The sequence below is a fragment of the Podarcis cretensis genome (genome assembly GCF_951804945.1).
Source record: "Podarcis cretensis genome assembly, chromosome: 3".
NCBI lineage: Eukaryota > Metazoa > Chordata > Lepidosauria > Squamata > Lacertidae > Podarcis > Podarcis cretensis.
This window is the reverse complement of record NC_137172.1, coordinates 75,178,060-75,202,100: the sequence shown is the minus strand read 5'-3', so window position 1 is coordinate 75,202,100 and position 24,041 is coordinate 75,178,060. Positions and strand designations below refer to the sequence as shown.

Genomic DNA, 24,041 nt, shown 5'->3' with positions numbered 1-24,041 from the left:
AGTCATGTATATTTAAGAGAAACTGAAAACAAGTTGTGTAAAGTTTTTAAGGGAACTTTCAATCTGCTATTTGTTTATACTTCACCATAAATACAACAGTGTGAACAAAATAGGTCAGAGTCACTCCACTCTTTTAAAAAAGCAGGGAGGTTTGTGCCTTTGATAATCATGTCCACGAGGGGTAGCTCATTCAGTGGAGAAGGTATACTTTGTACGTAAGTCCTTTTAATTATATGACAAAATAGTAATTCACCATAAAGAGCCACTGAGTTGGTCAGGATTACGTATAGATGCTTTTTCGGAGCATTGCAATGGTCTTAAAACACAAGGGGCACAAATAATTTCCTCCTTCGCCAAATGGCACCCCTGACAGACAACTGCACCCAATAAATAAATGTGCAGGGCCTAATTCTGTGGGTGAAGAATTTGGGGGGCGGGGGCGGGGAGGAATGCAAGTACTGTATAATAGAGGAGAAGAAATATTTCAGGTCTAAGAAAAGCCATAGTAGGATTATGGTGGTTTTGAGGTGTCAGAAAAGGAATAATTATGAATGAAGTGTGGGAGGGGTGGATTACACTAATTCTAAGGAGTGAAACAAGGGATCTATGGGTGAAGAGGCAGATGCTTACAGGAAGGCATCTGTTTCATTATCATTTTAATTTTCTTGATCCAACATAATTTTTATGCCTGCACAATGCTTCAGTTCTCACTACTCTACCCTGGCATTAGCTTAGAACAACACAGTGCACCTGTATGGCTATTGTTCTGAATATAGCAATGTAAATGACATGAGGGTGGAATTGAAAGTTTTGCCTGTAAGGACGACAGCATGTATCAGTTCTTTAAAGGGGTGTCTTTGTGGTTTATTTTATGATTGTAATAAAATGTATGTACTTATTTTAATTGTTATATTTTTGTAACCCACCCACTACAAATAATAAAGGCATGTGATTTCTATTTGTAATTTATCCTGCCTCATATCATGTTCCATAACAGAACAAAGTCTTACAACAACAGTATTGTTATTATTTAATTAAATTTGTATACCACCCTTTATCCAAAGATCTCAGGATGGTTCAGGGCTTAAGAATACAAAATAAAAACACAAAAATAAAAAAACAAAATTTAGAATTATTCATTAAAAGTCTTCGAACATTATGGTCTCCTTTAAAACATTTATCTGGTTTTATTGGAAGATGCCCATTAATTTAAGCCCAGCAAGGTACAAAAGGGTGATTTCCCCAGTTTACATGCCACTATTACCTGCTTTACTTCATTTGCCATTACAGTGGTACCTCGGGTTAAGTACTTAATTCGTTCCGGAGGTCCGTACTTAACCTGAAACTGTTCTTAACCTGAAGCGCCACTTTAGCTAATGGGGCCTCCTGCTGCCACTGCGCCGCCGGAGCATGATTTCTGTTCCCATCCGGAAGCAAAGTTCTTAACCTGAAGCACTATTTCTGGGTTAGCGGAGTCTGTAACCTGAAGCGTATGTAACCCGAGGTACCACTGTAATTGACACTGGGATAGCTCAGGCAGTAGAGCATGAGACTCTTAATCTCAGGGTCCTGGGTTTGAGCCCCACGCTGGGCAAAATTATCCTGAATTGCAGGGGTTTGGACTAGATGACCATTGTGGTCCCTTCCAACTCTAGATAGCAAATCAGAGGTGGGAAACTGCTGGCCCATGAGCTGATTGCAGTCCTGGAGACCTCCCCATCTGGCCCACGGCATCCCTTCCTTGCCATCCCATTCCCACATTACAATTAGCCCTTGATGTGCCACATCACTTCAAGATGTCTCCCAACCTTCAGCTCTTTGCCTCTTCTTTTTTTCTCTTTCCTTCTGTATCTGTCAGTTCCAAAAGTCTACCACTTACATTTTGTGATCAGCCTTCTTACAGTCTAGTTTTTCCAGGTGAATTCCATTACAATTACTTTTAAAGGCATTATAGGAGATGTAATGGTAGTCATAATAGGAAACAATACTAGGAATGCTGTAAAAAATAATGAGTGATACATGCTACTGTATATTTAAGTGGCTTAGTTCCTGCAACAGTTCTGGAGCTTTGCATTATTTGTCTAATGATGATGCCTTCTTAATACTCAGGTAATTATTGCTTCATTCATGTGTGCAAGTCAAGAAATGTGTCAACGAAAACAGGCAGCAAGGTGATGTTAAAAGCAAGGCTTTCCCCCCTTGTTTCAGGAACTGCTTCACTTCAAATCCCTGAAAAGAAGTGGAAAAACATACCTGAGCCAAGGAGCATCACTCTCCATTCACATCAGCCAATGCTGGAGGCGATGGGTTAGTGATTCTCCTTACCACTGGGTTCAAGCATGTGAGAGGCCTTCCTTGAAGGAGCTCTGGACCAAGCAGGGTCACTCTCCCCTTGCATCAGCCAATGCAGGGTGATCCTCCTTAATGCTGAGTTTGGGTGCACAAGCAAGCTCCCTGCAGGGAATTCTCTCCTGCACCCGGACCAAGTAGGATCACTCTTCTCTCACATCACCTGATGTGAGGGGAAGGGATCCTGCCAGGTCCTTGATTTGCGCAGCAGTTCAAAGGCTCCTGACAGTTGTCTGTTGGACACTTGGGAAGCTGCTCAAGCACACTTGACAAAGTCTCGCCCTTTGGGCCTAGCCCCAACATTACCTGTATGTTGTTAGGTGTAGGGCGGATGGACATGGTTTGCCCAAAATGACCTCATGAGCCAAATGGGAAAGTCTGGCAGTCCATGATTTACCCACTGGCTGGAGTTTCCCCCACCCTTGCTATATATGAACAGATCAATGTACCCCTGAATGGGTTCAGAGTACATTTCCCCACCTGTGATAAAAGAATCATGGGATAAAGGAAAGAGCTCCACATCAGAAGGTGCTGTTTAGGAATACATGGCCTCTACAATATATGTTGTTACACGCCGCCCCTAGCTCCAAGTGATGTAAGATTCCAGGGGTTCTAGGTGCTTACCCAGGATTCGGGTTTCCTTCAGAAATCAGGCACAGTGGAGACTGTGGTGTCTTTATGATATATGGTTTAATTTACACATATATACAACCTGCACCTAGATGGTGAGTTTGCAAAGCATTCACATCTTATGAGTGTCTGGCTTCCCCCTTAAGGGCAGCACTGGTTTCAAAGGACAACAAAAAGCCATACAGACGTACCCTGGAAGTTGAACAGAATTGGTTCCAGAAGTCCGTTTGACTTCTGAAACGTCCAACTTCCAAAATGTGGCTTCTGATTGGCTGCAGGAAGCTCCTGCAGCCAATCAGAAGCCGCATAAGCCACGTCGGATGTTCGGCTTCCAAAAGAATGTTTGAAAACCAGAACACTCACTTCCAGTTTTCAATTGTCTGGGAGCTGAAACATTTTACTCCCAAGGCGTTCGGGAGCCGAGGTACAACTGTACTCTGTGCCCCTTAGTTCCAGCCTATCATTGCCAGCACACATACCCAGTTCTGCCCCTCCTTATCCTCTTACTGGACTCCAAGGACTTCCCCCAGCCTATGTCATTCAAAGTCGAAACTGTAAACCTGGCCCTTGTCTGCTGCCATTGGCTTTTGTCTCTGCTACTGGGCAGGGGGGGGGGAGCTCCTCCCCTCTGCTGGCTGGCAATATTTGCATTACCAATAATTCTTAATGGCCCAGAACTCTGCTCTCTTTGCTTCTTGTGAATGGCCCATCTTGTCTCAAGTGACTTCCTGAGCATGGAAAACTGGTTTGGTGTGCTAGATCAGGGGTCAGCAACCTTTTTCAGCCATGGGCCGGTACTGTCCCTCAGACCATGTGGTGGGCCGGACTATGTTTTTTTTTTGGGGGGGTGAACAAATTCCTGTGCCCCACAAATAACCCAGAGATGCATTTTAAATAAAAGGACACATTCTACTCAGGTAAAAACACGCTGATTCCTGGACCGTCCACAGGCCAGATTGAGAAGGCAATTGGGCCAGATCTGGCCCCTCGGCCTTAGGTTGCCTACCCCTGTGCTAGATTCAGTGTCTGGCAGCTTCCCTTAATACTAAATTTACTAAATCTAAGAATTTAGGAGGATCTAGCCCTCCACAAACTCCTAACACCATACTAATTCCAATCTTTATGAGGAAAGTGCTGGTGCCCATGTAGCCAAATGTATGTGCAAGGGGGAAGTGTAAGAATATTTGAGAGAGGAGCAAATTTTTTAGGAGTGCCACAGTATACTACTGACTGACTGTTGAGGAAGGACCAAAAACTAGGTGAGAGGGGGAAAGGAATGGAGTGGCTGGAATCCTGAACAGGGAGAATTCCACTCTGCAACATTTAGTTGCAAGTACCACTGGTACATGCTAATGGCAAACAACGGTGCTGAGTTGTGATGGCTATATAATTAAAACAGGGGTACTGAGAAACAAGGGGGGGTGTCCACACAACTCTTTAAGAAAAATCCTCTCCAAAATAGCCCAATAAGGGTCGAGCATGCTCAGTGGCCACAAGGTGTTATTTATCTGTTGTTGGTGGAGAAAATGGAATGGAATATCCTGAACCATAACTTCTATAATTATTTATTGGCAACAAAACTATATAAAGGAGAATACTTCCTCTATTACTATATCACTAACTCAGTATTGTGAGCTCAGCGGTATTTTCTGGTGGATCTTAGGCCCTGTTAACTATTTGAAGAATGTTCAGAAGTCAGTATATGATTGCACATTGCTTGAGTGAAGATATGTCTCTCTTGACCATGCATACATTTTTTTGAAGGTATTGCTAGTTCTTTGACAGACATTGCATGCTGATTCTCTTCATAGTTTCTCTGGGTTGAGTACCTTACTTTTGCAACATCCAAATACAAGTTCTGCTGTTATTTTACTAATTCTGTTCCACCTGATTTCCACTGTACTCATAAAAGTGATATAACCTTCACCATGTTTCCATGAGTAAAGCAACATTGGAAATGCTGCATGTCAAAATTACACTTTGCCTGATTCTGGGTGCATTCAGATATGGGGATTATTGAATTAGTTTTCCAGGTTATAATGAAAGCACGTCTGTCTCAGTTTCCTTTTACACTGCATTACCTTTTGCATTAATGGGACGCAGTGGCGCTGTGGTCTAAACCACAGAGCCTAGGGCTTGCTGATCGGAAAGTTGGCGGTTCGAATCCCTGCGACGGGGTGAGCTCCCTGCAACAGGGTGAGCTCCCGTTGTTTGGTCCTAGCTCCTGTCCACCTAGCAGTTTGAAAGCATGTCAAAATGCAAGTAGATAAATAGGTACCGCTCCAGCAGGAAGGTCAACAGCATTTCCGTGCGCTGCTCTGGTTTGCCAGAAGCAGCTTAGTCATGCTGGCCACATGATCTGGAAGCTGTCTGTGGACAAACACCAGCTCCCTCGGCCTATAGAGTGAGATGAGTGTGCAACCCCAGAGTCGTCTGCAACTGGACCTTAGTCAGGGGTACCTTTACCTTTTGCATTACAAATCTGTTCCTGCTTGATCGATATACCATTATGTTACACTAAATTTCATTCACACCAGTAGCTAAAGGCATCAATGGACATCACCACCCTTAATGAGCATGCATGCTTCTGTTTCCCCACAATTCACCATGAAACTGGTGGAAAAGAACTATGCTGGAATGCCACCCCAAACTTAATCACATGGCATGATCCATGTAATTTTCCCACCTGGAACTTCTGAGGCATGAAGTTCCAGGTGGGGAAGTTACAGCACAAACCTCCTGTGGATTTTTGGGTAAACGGGGTTGAAAATGGATTTTTTTCTGGGAACAATTCACACAGAAATGAGTGCTAAGCTTCCACTAGATTTCCAGAAGTGGCTTTTATGTTGCGTTAGATCATTTAAAACATGGAAATTACCAGGTAAGGAAACATCAGAAAAACAGAATAAAGTGCTATCTGACTGAAACAGTTTTCTGTTTGGCGAAGACACTGAATCATTCCCTGGTTCTCCAGATAATGCTTACTATTTTTTTATTTTATTTTTTTGGTAGAACTAGTATTAACATGCAACTGAAACACGGAATACTTCCAATGATTATCATGGATATCACACAGCAGTAAAGGTATATAGTGCTAGTGCAACCCTGAAATGAATTACTAACCCAACAGATTCAAATAATGTTACTCACAGACATTACCACTGCATACCCACAAATGCAGTCACACAGATTATATAGGCTCATAAAATTCATTGAAAAGGTGTGACCAGTTTCTCAAGTCAAATCTATGTATTAATTTGGATCTATCTGTACTTCTCCATCTTGTGTAAGAATCTCAATATGCTAGGTTTTTCACCTTGTAAAAATGATACTTTAACTTATGCAGTATGTCTAGATTGAGCAGCTTGCTTGACAATTAGCCAGAACAATCTAGTATGCTAAACTTTTAGTAGCATAACTGGATTTTTATTTTGAAAGGAAGCTACAGTAGCTAGTGTTTCCAGCCACACCTAGAAGGCTGTGCAGACTTTCCTGCTGAGCAATAAATACGATAAAGATAGCAAAGCTGCAATCCTAGGGTTGCCATATGTGCAGAAAGCTCAATAACTTTTGGGAGTTTACTTTAAAAAAAGCTCACTTTGGGGGTGTCCTGGTTTTTACTTTTTGAAATATGGCAACCCTATAATCCAGAATATATTATTACAATCAACTTAATGGAAAGAGGATTGTGGACTGAGGAGAATACTGTGTAGCATGCATTGGATAAAGCAATGGAAACAAGTTTAACATGGGGTGTACAACGTTTCTCAAACAGTTAGGACACCCTTCTTCTGAGGCATGAAGTTCTAGAGTGGAATAGGATCCTGGGACTGGCATAGTCTTCATCTCCCATCATTTAAGACCAGGATACATTGAATGCTGTCTGACAATGAATCCAGGCTCATCTTTTTTGCCCAATCATCCTAATATAATTTGGGAAGAAAAGAATTTAGAACAAGCTGCTGCTTTGTTCTTTATGTTTTCCTAAAGTTAAGACCACTTTAGGAGATAGTCTTCAGGAGAACTCTTCTGTTTGATTCTTCCTGTAATGATAATATCTGAGAGGCATGAGAAGGCAGTGTTAAACTCAGAAGGGGGGCTCTGAGCTCAAACTGTTTTGGGGACCATTGCTTTACAAAGACATCCATCCCAGAAAGAATACAATTTCATATGGCTTATTTTGGATTATTCATCTAGTTTATTTATTGTTCTGACAGTTTCAGAACAAAACGTGGGTAGAGCCTTACCATCATGGTTAATCCCAAGACTTGCTGTGCTAGGAAATTGATGCCAAGGGTGGTGATTACTGACGGTGGTTCCAAGTGCAACATCAGAAATGACAATCACTAATGCCCCAAGTTTATGTCAGTGCATATTGAGAAGTATAGTGTCATGTTTCAACTCCCCCAAATACTTGGGGGCTATGTGTGTTCAGTCTGACCAGGGATAGTCAACATGGTGTCAATCATCCCTGATCATCAGCCATGTTGGCTGGAGCTGATGGGATTTTAGTCCACAACATCTGGAGGGCACTAAGTTCGCTACCTCTCAGATTAATATTTATTTTGAGGCTTTTCCAGCCAGAGCTTCCTCAAGGTGACTCACAACAAGCTTCATTTCATTTCAGCCAAACTTCCTTAAATGATTTGCGGACTGTGCCCTGTTAGGAAGTTCCTGAAGACTGATATGTCAAGTAGAGGTATACTATTAAACCAATAATTACTGAAATATTGTGAATTCTCCAATTACCCCTTTGTCCCTCTACCCACACAAATTACTCCTTTGCGTGGAATAAGTGAAAATGGAATACAGTAAGTGAAAATTACCATTCTTTCCTGCCCCACCCAATGGAGCCTCCACTGGAACAGTTTACAGAAGAGCAACTCAGGATCAAGCCATAGTGTACATAGTGTAATTGAGTTTACTCAATTAAAATTATGAGAATTTCCTCTTGATTATAATAGATTTACCATTCTCTTCTCATGATTGGTCCCAGTCTTCATCAGTTCCTCTTTTGAGCACTTGTAAACTTTGTTTCCATAATTGTCTACTGGAACTAACTATTTTTTTCTGCTTATATATTTCAGTTCCTACAATTGACAGAGTGCACAGCAGGTCTATTAATACACCATGTCTACAGTTCACAGAGGAATTAAACCAGATTACTTGGGTTAAGACCAAACAGGGTGTTTTCACAGGTGTTGCTTAAACTTGTTTTTTTTTGACATCTTTTAATGCCATTGTAAAGCCCACATAGGATTTCTGTTCTACATTCTGCCCTACATTAGCAAGATTCACATATGTCATAAACAATGAAAAGAAAATTCCAAGGTGCATTTTTGTTTCATGCACAACTAAGGGTTGTGTTCCTACTTGCATTGCTCTCCAACACTGCCTACTCACCAAACCCCATAACCCCCTCCTCTCTCCCTTTACACTTTGCCACCCCCACCCCATTTACCGTACACCTCCCCACGGCTGCCATTGTGAACATAAAGCAGGCTTCCTTTCCTCTCTTTGCAAGGCAAGAGAGAGCAAAGGAGAGAAATAAGTTTATCTCCCCCCCCCAAAAAAACCCCCACCTTATGCTTTTTAGGACAGCAGCAACCATCTTAATCCTGTTGAAGTCTCTAAGAAAATTAAGAAAATATTATGGAAAACTGATTAAGAAAATTGGCTTTTTATCAGTTATGATTAGACAGATTCTGGCATAACTGGTCTGAGGGTTGTGCTGTTAAAAGAAACTCTTACTCATCTGCAATACAAACATAAAGCCTTTTCTAGTAACAAGATGCTAGTTTGCATCTTTTGTTCTGATGTTTACAGCAATGCAGACTGAGGGAAAGTGGTAGAAGTTGCTCCACTTGAGTCATGTGAAACCATGCTGAATAAAGCATTCCTGTATTAGAGAGAACAACTCTGGACTGATGGTTAAGCAGGCGTAACACTCCATTATTAACTTGTGTAGTAAAATTCTGATGGTAGTTGTTAATTCTACACTATGATAGCAGATCACCCTCAGATAAAAAGTGACCTGGTCAGATAAAGAGTGATATATGTATTATTTAAAGAGAGAAAGATAATCTTTATTTAATGTCTTGGTTGATGATAATTCTAGCATGACACTGGACTTATTAATTGCCTAAGTATCTGTAAGGCACATCCTGCAAAACTCTGCTGTCATCTGATATGTCCACCGTCAGCTGGCAATAACTGGTGTTCTCCAGGTGCGTTCCGAGCTCTGCTTGCAACCCTTGCACAAGGAATCCGGGTCTGTGGGTAATCTCGGCCTCATCAGGAAAAACAAATGATAATGGCTTATAATTTGCACCCTCGGCGCGGATAAAGTCAGCCTCTCCCTTCCTGCGCAATAGAGCCCCGGCTAATGCGCTTCTTCCTTTGCGGAGCGAGATAACGATCGTCGGGCTTTGAGACGAAGGAATGCGAGGAAACTCCTCCATGAAGAGGAGGAGGAGGCGGCAGCAGTAGGAGCAGCAGCAGCACGGGGCAAAATAAGTAAGTAGAATGCAGCGCAGCGCATGGAATCTCCGGGGAGCCCGGCCGTTTTCGAACGCTCAGCCGCGCCCAGGAGGCGGGGCCGGGCGTGGGCGTGGCTTGTCTAGTCTTGGCTTGGCTGAGCTGCCGCTGCCATGGCTGGTGCTGCCTTTAGGAGGCGCTTCGCCTTTCTCGCCAACCTCAACTGCATGTCTCGGCGCCACCAGGGCGCGCGCACAGGCGGAGCACCTTCTCATTCACCTGGCAAGCCTCTGGAGCGAAAGGCGGTTGTTGCTGCTGCCGCCGCCGCCGCCGCCGCCGCCGCCGCCTCACAAGTGCCTCCGCCTGCCCGGGACCAGATCCCGTCGAGGAGGCGAACGGCGCCCAGCATGGAGAAAGGGGGCTTCAAGAAGCTCGGCAGGCTCTTCCACAAGAGCGAGTCCGAGGACTCGCAGCCGGACAGCGGCAGAGACGCGTCGTTCCCGCCGCCCTGCCCTTCCCCGTCCCTGAGTCAGGGGCGGCAGGAGCATCTCCACAGCCACGACGCCGCCGCCGCCGACTCCGGAGAGCGCAAGAAGCGCTCGGCTTTCGGGAACTGGCGCCTCAAGAAGAAGCGCAAGGACCGCCCGGCGGCGCTGCCGGAGGAGGGGAGCCCAGGAGGGGCGAGCGAGCCCCCGTCTCCCTCGCTCTCCCACTTGTCCTACTTCACCACCTGGGAGCCCACGACCCCCACCAAAAGGTAACGCCGCCCCTCTCCCTGTCAGGGCGCGCCCACAGCCACCTGCCTCCCCCCCCCCAACGGTCACCTCGCGGCCGTTGGTTTCTCTCTCCCCGCCCCGCCCCTCCGGAACCTTCTGAGGGGACTCGGGGGAACGAGCTGCGCTATATGGGCAGCAGTGTTTTTCGGGTCCCAGGGGCTCCTCTGACTGCGCCCCTCTTTATGTTTGAGGGACTTGTGTGTGTGTGTTTTGTGGAAGTGGCTGGGGCAACTCTATACGGGGCGGAATAACAACAACAATAATAGACGTCGCGTATAATTGTAGAGTAGGAAGGGACCCCAAGGGTCGTCTAGTCCAACCCCAAAACCTCTCCCCTCCGCCAGGCAGGTGCCCTCAGAGTGGCAGAGCGTTCCCATTGGACAGGTGTGTGGTAAAGGCTACATGCCCCGTCTCCCCCCGTCGCCCCCTCCCCCGGCCAAAGAGAAGCGAAACCGTCGAGCAGCGTGAGGGCCCCCCCCCCCCCCGCCAACCGCCTTAAAGGCACAGCGCTCTTTTCTGGGGTTGTTGATAATGCGGACCCAGCTGCCGTTGCCTCTGGCGTTCGCAGCAGTTGGGAGTTGGAACCTTGGCTTCGCCTTGATTCGTCCTGCACAACGTCTCCCTACCTCCTGCAGCCCTTTCTTCGCGCGTTCTCTCCCCCACTCCGCCCTGGCTTTTAACCCAGGCTGCCATGGTCTCTGCTTTAAAGATCTCTCAGTGCTTTCGATGGAAAGGAAGCTGTTTCGCAGGCTGTGCCAAACTTTATCTCTCCCGCGCGCTCCACCCCACCCCCATTTTTCAGCATTGGAAATATAGTAATTATAATAATAATTTATTATTTATACCCCGCCCATCTGGCTGGGCTTCCCCAGCCACTCTGGGCGGCTTCCAAAAAAAATATTAAAATACTGTAATACATATAGTAAAATCTCTTCGGATGCTTAAATGTAAAGCTGCTGCAGGGGGCACTAAAACAGACCTGGACAGTTCGTATTAGTCACCTGGAGAAAGGTGTTTTTGGTTTTTTAAGATCAAACCTGTTCGCTTCCCCTTGATTTCCTTTCCACTTCATTGTAGGAATGCTACATTACTTGAATTTTAGCTGTTATTCGTGGGAAGGGAAAGTGTGACATCTGAATATGCTTTTACTAGTTGCAAGGGTTTGTATTTTTATCTTGGTGCCTTTAACCTAAGATGGAATGAGCTTAAAACCATTTAAACGTATCCATTTCTTGGTTGTCCTTTGCTTGTTCAATGTAAGAAATTGCATTGGTGGAGTAGAACAGGAGGGGGGAACTTCTGACCCCAAATATTGATGGACTTCAATTCTCTACAGCCCCAGCCAGCATTGCCAATGGTTGGAGATTATAGGAATCCAGCAGCTTCTGGAAAGCCATAGGTTCTCCACCCTTATATTAGACAACATTCTACCTAGCCTCACATTGTGTTTCCAACAGGGTCATCCAGATGTCCCTGAGAATCTTAAAAGCACAGCATGATGAAGGTGGCTCCCTCTTGCTGATCGTATCCAGAATCTGGCACTTAGGGATATATTCCTTCTAAATAGAAATATGAATATGAAGTTTTTTGTTTAGCAGCAATGGCAAATAGAAAACAATTGACTGTCCTCCCATGACATTTTTGAAGCTGTGTAAAACCGTGGCCAACTCTGCATTTTGCAGAGATTAACCCAAATAGGTTACCGGTAATTATGCATTGCATGAAGTACTTCTTTATTGTTGGTACTGAACAATAGTGCCATTGCTTGCCAACTGAGATTGTAGCATCCTTGTTACTTTTTAATTTATACAGTAACAGGTACATACATGATCTCATGTGCTATGCTAGCATCCTGGGTGAATAGAACTTTTGTTTATGTTTAATGTTTATCACTTTTTCAAGTCAATGTGACATACAAAATAAACTTTAAAACAAGTAAATATTTTACATGTTCAGGAAACACTGAATAAAAAAAAATATTGGTAGTTAAGGCTGCAGTCCCCTATGTACATTTGGTTATTAAGGCTGCAATCCATTTCACAGGGGGGCTGGTGGCAGCCTAAGTATCTGTGAACTCAGGAAAACTTAACATTGAGTTCAGATTTGACTACATTGTTATTTTGGTTTATTTATATAGTTCCATTGGTTTTACCAGCAAGATGAAAATTGAATATCTGTGTGTGGAAGATTTTCTCTGAGGGCGTTCAATGCATGACCCTTTATACTTAGAACAAATAATCTGGTGATACAGACAATACTCTCATAAAAAAGCAATCCTTACTACCTACCCTGCTTTATTTTGTTTGATTTTTTTTTTGACATAGTAAAGCTCCTTTTGTGTGTCTTCTTATCTTGTGTTAAGCATGTACTAAATGTAAAGAAATTAGATAAATTGTGCAAACAAGCATGAAGAGGAATTTCACACATAAAACAAAGTTTTAGTCCAAAAGGGTCATATTTGTCTGTGAAAAAGAACTGAAGGATAATAGTCCATTACAACTATGTTCCTTATACCTGACCTATTATTCAAAATCTGTGCACACTTGTAAATTTATGTTATTATTAATTAATATGTATTGCTTAGTAATAATCATTTCCATAGGAACAGTTAAGTTTTTATTAACATATTTTATGTGTACATCAGTTATTTTCTTAACAAACATAAATCATTTTATGCCTGAGGTAAAATTCCTGAGTAAAAATTCAAAATACAATCAAAATTCTGTTAAGTTTTTATTTACCTTCCAGATTAAAAAGAATTCTTGCTGTCTCCATCACTGAACCATCACTTTGTGTTCATTCTGATTTAAATCCCACTCATTCCACTGAAAGTTTGAAGTAACTATGCACAGGACATAGGAGCATCTTGTGGCACTATGAAGAGTAACACATTTATCATGGCATTAACTTTCATACACTATAGAGTCCAAGTGGAGAGAGACTAGTCCATGAAATTTTATGCTGTAAATAAATATGTCAGGCTTTTGTAGTGTCACAAAATTCTCCTTTTTTGTGGCAACACATTAACATGGCTATCCCTCTGGAAAATAAGATGACCCAGTTACATGCATACAGTTGACACACAACCACGCTCATTGCAGTGGCCCAAAAGCGGCCAGAAAAGGGAGCAGAATGGGGGTTGTAATGGAGTGGAGTGGGCTGGGGCAGAACAGGCTTATGCATGCTCTGCCATTACTGTATATGCAATGATCTGGAATGCAACCCCTGTGCAAATCAGGGGTTACTTTATTGCAGATGTTCTAGAATTCTGTAAACTGCCTTTTAGTGGAGTGGATCTCACAGAGCATATTTTTTTGCTGGTCTGTCAGTTTAGATTCCACAAATTCTGTGGGTTGGTTTTAACTTTTAACCTTTAAAGCCATACATTGTCAGGGTTCTTGGGTTGGCTTGAGAAGGGGTCAGTGAAAGCAGGACCTTCTCAGACTCTAAAAGCTTCTGTCTGTCTGAGGCTGAGATGGAAGCTTCATGTAAACTGTATTGGTACAATGTTTGTCCAGTGCAATTATAACAGGGCTGGCCAAGACATTTTGGCACCTGAGGCAAACCACAAAATGGCACCGCATACCCCGTTAGGGAAGAAGGAAGTGAGTGAAGCTCTACATCAGAAACAAGGGGAGAATAAAGATCTACGTGTGATGCTTTCCTTGGAGGATGGGTCTGCTGCTCCTGTCACCTCACCTTGCCTCAAGGGTGGGCTGGCCCTAATTTTTATATTTAGTATTTTTATGACTGAATATTTTGTGTGACAATTAGATTTTTGTATAAGGCCTCATGTATTCTGCACAAAAGTTGCACAAAAACTGGAAAGAATTTAGAAATATTAATAATTATTTGGTTATGTGAGTAACAGGCACCATTATATTTTATGAGAGGGCAATATATAAATGCTTTTATAAATAAAAAGTATTTAGATGATCAATTTTGTGAAAATTTTAGTGGGGCCATTATCTCCCCTAAAAAATCTTGGTCAGTTTTGTTTGTTTGTTTGTTTGTTTTTGTTTTTTGCTGTTTGAGTGCTGTTTGTTCCCTGCACCATTTTGTTACTGCATAAGCAGGTTTCTTCTTATTGGCTAGGTCAGTGAAGGCAAATCTTTTAGAGACCGAGTGCCCAAACTGCAACTCAAAGCCCACTTATTTACCACAAAGTGACAACACAAAAATTTAATCTGAATACTGAGGTTTTAGTTTAGAAAAAACAACTCCTACATTAACATCTTTTGTCTTAAAAGAAAAACAGAATAACAACTTTCAATGATACAAACGACTTTTTATTGAAAGGTAAAAGTTTGCCTTATCCTTGTTTAGAAATCATGAAAAAGGGAATTACTCCCAGGCATGACCGTTTTGATAATTTACCTCTAAGAAACTCTTCTTTGGGAGATTTCAAAGCAGAAGCAGAATGGCCATATGCCATGGATGCTGTAGTTGAGTTCCCTGTATTGCATGGGGTTTTACTTAGATGACCCTCGGGTTCCCTTCCAACTCACCACAACCCAATGAAAAAAACAGTCTCCTTTGCCTTCTGCTGTGTGTCCCCTAGCAGGGAAGATCTTGCACCCATGGCGATGGGCGAGAGTTCAGCTTGAAAGTTCGCTTCCTGACCTGACCAAGCAGGTGAAAAGGAAATGCTGAAGTGGAGCCCAGAGACGTGCAGCAGTTCAGCACGTCACAGCCTGGAAGGGAGGCGCCCCATCACAAAGTTGGAAGGGCAGTGTGTGCATCGAGTAGAACTGCACATGTGCAAGTAGCTGGTTTGCTCCCCATGGGCTGCAGCTGAAATGTGAACGTTCCATTCCGCTGTCTTAATGCGCCTCGGTGCAGAATTGCCAGTAACCTGGCGGCATTTTGCTCTCTCCCGCACAAGCGGGCTTTAGAAGTGCAGCCTGACGGGCTAGCCGTCGAATCATAGGATTGTGGGGAGTTGGAACGGGCGACGGCGCATGTGCTCACAGAGAGGGCTCTGAGTGCCCCTTCTGGCACGCGTGCCATAGGTTTGCCACCGTTGGGCTAGGTGATCAGGTAGCCAGTATAATGTAAAGTCAGTTTCAGTGTAAGGACAATGTTCTTTGCTCTTACTTGCTCTCATTTTGAATGGGCAAACACTTTTGGCACTATTCATGCATTCCCTGAGATTCCAAAAGACTTGCAAAAGGTTTCTTTAAAAAGCCACTCCCCAATTTTAGCTCTGGCCTAATCAGTATACAGTACTGTATGTAGATTTCAATGAGAAAAGTCAACCTAAAGTGTAAATATTGGTTCTTGAATGTAATGTCAACTGAGTTTGTTGCATTCTCATTTATAGTTTATAATATGAATATTAAGTTTATTCAAATGAACAGGAACTTTGGAATGTAAATAGAAATATCAGCAAATATTTGAAGAAAGAGTGTGTGTGTGTGTGTGTGTGTTGTATGGTTAGTCTTCCCTCCTTGTTTTTAAAAAGAAACTCTGTACTCAAAGAAGCTCATTCCATAAACCATGAAGTAAGCATTTGTTATGACATCTCACACACAGGTTAGTAAGAGCTTTACTCTTTGGAATAGACCGTCAAATAACATAGAAAATGAAATAAGAACACCTGAACATTTATATGGCTAGTTCCATGTCTTCAAAGTGTATTAGGCAGCTCAGTATTCAGTAAACCAATATTGTACCCATAATTGCAAACTGAGTGGGGATTTTGGCTAAAAGATAGTAGCTTACCTAAGTCCACCAATTGAACTTATGGATGAAGAGAGTTCTGAATTGGAATCTTTCTTGTTTGTGGCTCAGGCTGCAGCACAATCCTTTACTTATCTATTCAGATGCAAGCCTCATTGATTCCAATAGGGCTTTTCCCCAGGTAAGTCCATATAGGACTGCAGGCTTTGCTATTATGCAACAGTCAGTGTTGAATGAGAGGGGCTAGGGAGTGTGTGTGTGTGTGTGTGTATGTGTGTGTAGTGTGCCACTTATTAAACAGCAAAGGCTATAACTCATGCTACTTTTTTATTTTTCAAATCACTGTAATGATCTGGTAAATTAGATTTAAGATGCTTATTGAAGCTATTTGTTCCCAGCTTCTAATTATGGTGCTAAATCTGAGGATGGTTCAACATTTTATCTGTACAATTTTAAAGGAGCAGAGTTGCACTCCAACTATTATGTCTGCCTCTGTTTAAGTTTGTAGGGCTTCTAAAATGCATAATACATCTTTTGACTTTATGTAGCCCTTTACAGAAGCTGCAAAGCTGTAAGACAGGCTTCCTCAACCTCGGCCCTCCAGATATTTTTTGGCCTACGACACCCATGATCCCTAGCTAGCAGAACCAAGGTCAGGGATGATGGGAAGTGTAGTCTCAAAACATCTGGAGGGTCGAGTTTGAGGAAGCCCGCTGTAAGGGAATAAAAACCTAACAATGCATGAATATTACAGTAAAAATTTAACATAAAACATTTCCAATTCTAATGTCCTTTTCCTCAATGCATGACGACCACCTGGCTGATTCTTCAATTATTTCATTTTGTATTTTTTGGTATTTTTAGGGTGCAATCGTGTTTGGGGTTTTTAAACACCAGTTAACATAAATCTCATTACGTTTGATGGAACAGAGTTGCATCCCTAGTATCTCCCTGCCCCCCCCCTTTAAGCTTGTGCCACCAAGGCTTCATCTGGGCACTGAAAAACTCTTGTAACAAGACAAGCATTTGGCCATAGAAAGAAAAGGCAAACATGCTGGTTTGGCATGGAGACAAAAGGTATAGTAAAAGGATGTAAATGGATAAAGAAACATAATTGACCTAGACATGAAGAAGTGCTACATGATCAGTGGGAGACACCAAATTAACTCATGATTTATCTCTACTAATATTTCTTTTGCTCATTTTCGTGGTGCTGTGCTATACTTTCAGTACTAGAAGTGTGGGAACAGTGTCTCAGGGCATATGCAAGATGTAATATTTTGATGATTGAATAATTGAAGCTTACTGAGGGTTGACGTGTCCTCTTATTTATTTTTTTGCAAGTTTTATGAAAACAGAACATTTGTAACATAACATTCCTACCCCGCCCATGGGGCTTTGCAGAGCAGTGGGGCCACTGCCACATCTGTAGCCCATAATGGTAGAGGATAGGTAGTGATCTAGGTTGATCCTTACCCGAGCTCAGGTTACCAGCAGTTGAGTCCATATTAGGCCAATGCCATCGCCCCAAAACAGGGAGACCAGCTCAAGATCCAACAGATCTCAGGCCAGCTCAGCCCCATCTCCTCCCTGCTTTGTTTCTTTCCACTGGGTTCTACTGGTGGAAATACCACCTGCAGGCCTCCTGCCTCAATGTTTGGGAGCTGGTTGCTCAGCTGGGACATGGCCATTAAATCCAAACTCCCTGGTGTAAAAGTGATTAGGGTTGCCATGCTAATCATTATGTTCTGGATTTATTTATTTATTTATTGAATTTACAGTACAGTACATATACCAGTGCTATCAGTGTGGCATTTCAGATAAAGCACAGCTTCCCAATGTGCATGAAATCATTCTGGCACCTTTGTGCTGATTTCTACCAAACACATGCAGAATTGTTTTACCAGAATCAAAGATTTCCCCCCTTCCATCTCCAAAAGAGGACCTAAGGGGGCAGGGAAATGCTCCTAAGCATAATCCAATACAGTGGCACCTCAGGTTACATACACTTCAGGTTACATGCGCTTCAAGTTAGACTCCACTAATCCAGAAATAGTGCTTCAGGTTAAGAACTTTGCTTTAGGATGAGAACAGAAATCGTGCTCCGGCAGCATGGCGGCAGCAGGAGGCCCCATTAGCTTCAGGTTAAGAACAGTTTCAGGTTAAGAACGGACCTCCAGAACGAATTAAGTACTTAACCCACTGTTGTTTGAAATTCAACCTCAGCAGCAGCAACATTTTCTATAAAGTGAGTGCTCTCTTTTCAGTCCTCTCAGGCACTAATAAAAACTCCTTGAGCATCTGTGCAACACACACACACACACACACACACACACACACATACCCCTCTGATACATATTTTTTGAGATTGGTTTGCAACTTTACTATAATTTTATTGTGTTTTTGAGGATAGAGGTGTGGTGCTGTGGTCTAAACCACTGAGCCTCTTGGGCTTGCCGATCAGAAGGTTGGCGGTTTGAATCCCCATGACAGGGTGTGCTCCCGTGCTCGGTCCCTGCTTCTGCCAACCTAGCAGTTTGAAAGCATGCCAAAAAGTGCAAGTAGATAAATAGGTACCGCTCCGGCAGGAAGGTAAATGGTGTTTCTGTGCGCTGCTTTGGTTTCACCAGAAGCGGTTTAGTCATGCTGGCCATATGACCCGGAAAAACTGTCTGCGGACAAACGCTGGCTCCCTCGGCCTGTAAAGCGAGATGAGCACCGCAACCCCAGAGTTGTCTGCAACTGGACTTAACTGTCAGGGGTCCTTTAACTTTTTTATGCTGAAATATGAGGTACCAGAGCTCAGTCCTGGACTTAATTTGAATACTGTATTTTCATGAGATACAAGAGAGTAGGGTATCGTTAATAAACATGGTGTTTTTATGAATATATAACGGCTGCCACTGATTCAGGAAATCTAGATTATTTGTTTGTATATGCAGGGTAGGATTCATCTAATGAGTCCTGTCAGCAGAAGTCTTTCTCAAGGACTTCCACTTGCACAATGGGGCTTCTCTCCCCACCCCTCCACTTGCACTTCTCCAATTGTCTTGGGTGTTGTTGGGAGAACCCTGGAAACAGTGTATGGGGGAAATGGGGGGTATTGTTCTTGGGTATCTTTTTAGGTAACAGCAATATTTTTGATCAAACATAATTTTCCTTGAATTTATTTATTATTTCACTATTGTCATGTAACACAATATAGGACTAAGCTGAAGTTAGGTCTTCTAAGGTATCATTCAACAGCATCTTACACAAAACACATTTTAAAAGAATGTCAATGGCAAGCTAGGACAAGTCCTTACTATTGCTGTGAAATAGTAATTACTATGAATTAATGAAATGTGGAATGTACCCTTTCATGAAATATTGGAGTACTACTCTAGCCATAAAAAATAAAAAGTAATCTTTCAGAGCATAAGGATTATATAGATAAAATACAGCAAATATTTGTTGCAATTAATGGTTCTGCATCACTTATGACTAGGAAGTAATTCCCCTTGATATTTCATGATAAAATTCTATTCCTGTTATAATTCTTGCTTGTTAAATAAGTAGTGCTACAAATAGCTACATGATCCCACTTTTGGGATAATTGTTTACATATTAAATTATTCTTAGAAGAAATAGTCCTTAAGGTGTATGGATACATTAACATTTCATTCATTATCCACTATAGTGGATGATTTTAGTTTTTTTTTCATTAACACATATTGGTTGCATGTAACAGAGGTGTTATGTGGGAACTAGCAGCCTGTGTGAGAGATGTATGGCATACTGGGCTCAAATGGATTAAGCAAGGTGCTTTTTCTTGGAATGGGTCACTGGAGTTGTGTGGTTTATATCCCATGGATTGCTATGCTGAGAAGATCTGGGCATTGTATGGGCACTGGACATGTAATAAATGTATGGAATCCACTACAAAATGTTGTGATGGTCATTGTCGTAGATGGTTTTGAAAACAATGGAATTTCAGGGTACAGAGATAGCAAGCCTTTGAGTGCTTGATGCCTGCAGTAAATGAAATGGATAAGCTTCCTGCTTCTGAACTTTCCACAGTTGGCTGGCTGTTGTCAAAAAACAAAATCAGTTGGGCCATGATTTGATTCAGCAGGCTTCCTCTTAAATCTGTAAAGATAGTCTTGAAGGCATAAGGCTTGTTAAAATATCAGACTGGATACACTGGAGTGTTAATATATATGTGGGCCCGATTTTTCTATGTGTGCTTTTGAGCATGTTTGTCCACATCTTAGTGCTTTTCACTTGAACGCCACCTCAGTCTTTCCCATCCACGCTAGTGGGCTGTGAGTGGTGGGATATGTTTGTATTATGTATTGTTGTCCTCTCCCCTCAATCAGTACATCCCTACCCACTCTGAGTTCCAGAAACTTGAGGTTCATTGTGGACGTGTGTGCAGGTATTTGTTTACCTATGCATGTGGCTATTTTAGATTATTTTTGAAATGTTTTTTGATAAAACACTTGAACAAAACAGTGCTTTGATATGTGTGTGTGTGTGTGTGTGTGTAATATAATATAATATATAATAGGTATGTGTGTATTATGAGTGTACCCAGTGGAGCCCACTGAAGAGTACCTCACAACAGGAGTAGGGTGTGTGTGGTAATAGATGGCACCCAGCAAAATGCCACCAACATGTTAGAAAACAAGCAGCTGCACAATGTACATCCACCATTGAGTAACACGCAATTTTATGTTGGATTTTTAAAATCTGTCTATCAGGTATGTGTAGGCAACCACTTTGATAAAGACAACATTATGTGAACTCAAAACATGCACAAATGGGATGCATGAAATCTGCTTTAAACTGTACACTGCCTCACAAGCCAAAGGGGAGTCAAGCAGGATTTGCAATGGCCAGATAATAAGCTTAAGTGTTTGTGATTCTTTGCTATTCCCCAGGACTTTCAAAATAATTTGCTTAATAGTTTATACAAGCTGTACAATTAGGTGTTGTGAAGATTTTGGGGTGCATGGTATATTATTATTTGTTTTTAAAATGGCACTTAATGTATGTATTTTGGGGCACATCTGATTTCATATTGGAGTTTCTTGGTTTTCTGGTGAAATCAATTCTTGGAATTGATTAGCTTATGACCTTCTCTCTCATGCAACTAGGGCTTTATCACATTGTATACTAAAACAATGAGAACAGTATTGCAAGAGAAAGTTTAAAATATGTCATATGTATATTGCTTATACTCTCTGTGTGGCAAAGTTGTTGCCTGCACGCTATGGTTCCTAATATATTGTTTACTTTTCGCATTTAGCAATACTTCACCTCACACCTTGCAATAGTATCATTGTCATGCTGCATGTTTCAACTGGTTGACAAGCAAATGCAATCACATAGTGTAAAATCTTATGTAGTGTGTGTGTGTGCACGCGCGCGCGCACACGCATGCAAATTGTAATAAGGCACAAGAAATCAAGTGATTATCTGATAGAAAAATATATTGACTATTCATTGTGGAAAACCTGTTGATATTGGCACATCAGATGTCAAAGAAATAAACAACTACCTGATGTTTAGAAGACATCTGAAGGTATTTTTAATCTCTTGTTGGAAGCCGCCCAGAGTGGCTGAGGAAAGCCAGCCAGATGGGCAGGGTATAAGTAATAAATTGTTGTTGTTGTTGTTAAGTTATATTCATTTGGTAAGCCATGACATTCCTTTATTACAGCTCTTTGCTAAATTCTTTCATTGAGATCAGAGGCACCAGTCAGGAGGATTCATGATGGAATGAAGCACCCTTACCTTCCTCCAAACATACATGTTTCAAGTGACACACAAACACCTAAAAGTATAAAAAAAACCCAATCCCTTTTGAGTTTCACTGATTTCACTAAAAGAGTTACTTGACAGTATAGGGGAGGCTGGACCTTCAGAAGTTGCTAGACTACAGCTCCCATCATCCCTGGCCCATTGGTCATGCTGCCTGGGGCTGCTTAGAGTTGGACTTTAACAGCATCCAGAGGGCCATAGGTTAGTCCAGTGTTTCTCAAACTTAGATATCCAGCTGTTGTTGGACTACAACTCCCATCAGCCCTAGCTAGCAGGACCAGTGGTGAGTTGTAGTCCAATGGGAGTTGTAGTCCAGTGACAGTTGGAGACCAAAATTTGGGAAACACTGGGTTAACCACTTTTGTGGGGAGATCATTTCCATTGTTGTATTTCAGAGCAATTAAATTCTGCATTTGTGAGAGAAGATGATGATGATAATCTGATTTCTATGTGAGTACCAATAAATGTGATCATTCTCTTAGACTGCTGCACAGGAGCTTTCTTAGAGATCACAGTACCAAGGTGAGGATGCTACTTACCGCTCCTTTTTCTCATGATCCTATTAGAATGGACTTCAGAAGGGATTTCTCAAGTTGGTGAAATTTCAGAGGCACAATCAAACGGCTTGATCCAGCAACTTTCAGCTTGCTGTAGTTCACTGCCATGTTTTTCTGTTCTTGTGGCTTAGAGGTTTTTTTTAAAAAAAGGAAGGAGTTTAGTAATTTTAACTCATCCTGGGGAGACAGTTTCTCACCCCCACCCACCAGAAGAAGCCATGGCCAAATCTTTCTTGTGATGTATGAGTGCTCCACTAAAATAATAGTGGGATAACACTGCTAAGCCTTCTAAAACATCTGTCTATAAAGTCGCCATGGTGCCCAGATGTTGAGTTCTACTCCATATCAAAATGATGCGTATTCTGGTTCATCTCATCCTTCTCATAAACTCAGACTATATAGTGCACTAGGATGATGGTGCATACGGTGTGTGTTTTTCACAGTGAATGTATGTCACTGAAGGGAAAAGATTCAGATTTATAAACCTTGCCAATGTAGAAAAAACAATGGCATTGCCAAGCCACTTGCCACCTGACAAGTCTGTTCCTGTGAAGTCAGCTGTTTAGTTCCTCCTCAAAAGGCCCGACTGAAACTACAGGAACACACATACACTTTGCATAAATCATTCAACATCTCTCCCAGGCAAGCCCACGTGTGCTCAGTTTTAGAAAAGCACAATCTAAACCTCCAAATCATTTCCTTGTTTTCATTTAAGGAAAATACAGTATAGCTAAATATATTTAGCAGAAGGAGTTTAAATAATTATTTATAAATTAAGAGAAAACCATGTATGTAAATAATTATTTTGTATTCAAAGTATGAAGTTTATATACCTCACTGAAAATAAATATATATTGGCACTGCAGCATCCTCACTGCTTGAAATATGGGAGAAGGAAGAGGGTTTTATAGCAGGCATAGGCAAACTCGGCCCTCCAGATATTTTGGGACTACAGCTCCCATCATCCCTGACCACTGGTCATGTTAGCTAGGGAGGATGGGAGTTGTAGTCCGAAAACATCTGGAGGGCAAAGTTTGCATATGTCTGTTTTAAAGGGTTGTATCCAAAGCAGCATGAACAGTGTTCGAGGCATATAATGGGAATTCCTTAGCTTCCCTCTTCCTGACCTGTACCCCACCTCCCTAAAAATTGTTTTGAAAGGTTTCCTAATTTGCTGGTGAAAATTCTGAGGGTGCATGAGCGGCTGCAGGAAACAAGAGAGGAGGGTGTAGGCATGTTGCACAAGCAGAAGTTGGCTGTGTAATCCAAACAGCAGCGCTAAATGCAACCTATAGAGTTGGAAGGGTACCTGAAGTCATCTAGTCCAACTCCCTGCTGCTACAGGAGATTTCTGCTACAACACCCCTGGTATGTGGCCACTAGCTCTCTCCTTTAAAACTGTGCCTATCTTTGTCTGGCGCCAGTTCAACACATGTCAACATATTATGACAACTTCAACGGTATACGTGTCTTCACCTGGCAAGCCTATGCGAACCATGTCATGCCAATGGTTTTTCACCAGACCACTGCTTGTGTATTAAGTGGTCACCATCCCATGGTTTGAATATATGAACATACCTTGGACCTATCATACACAACATAGCCTTTCTAGAGTTTAAAAAGTCATTATTCATAACAGCATTCATTGCACTATCGGGGGGGCGGACATATGCTAATTTCAGATAAAAAACCGTTGGTAATTTAATGCTTGGAAAATGCAGTATCTCAATGAGAGAGAAGAAAAGAGAAGTGGGTATACAGTACG

At 42.2% G+C, this 24,041-nt stretch overlaps 1 protein-coding gene across 3 annotated transcripts in view; it reads left to right on the top strand.

The window, feature by feature from the left end:
• The first annotated feature begins 8,462 nt into the window (after positions 1 to 8,462).
• The window catches only part of CRYBG1 (crystallin beta-gamma domain containing 1), a 91,388-nt gene continuing 75,809 nt past the window's right edge, over positions 8,463 to 24,041 (top strand). For all 3 annotated transcript variants that reach the window (XR_013837596.1, XR_013837597.1, XM_079971596.1), the window contains exon 1: positions 8,463 to 10,213. Coding sequence is in view for 1 of the 3 variants with exons in the window: in XM_079971596.1 (XP_079827722.1) it covers positions 9,630 to 10,213 (584 nt within the window). In the remaining 2 variants the exon portion in view is untranslated. The remainder of the gene's footprint in view (positions 10,214 to 24,041) is intronic.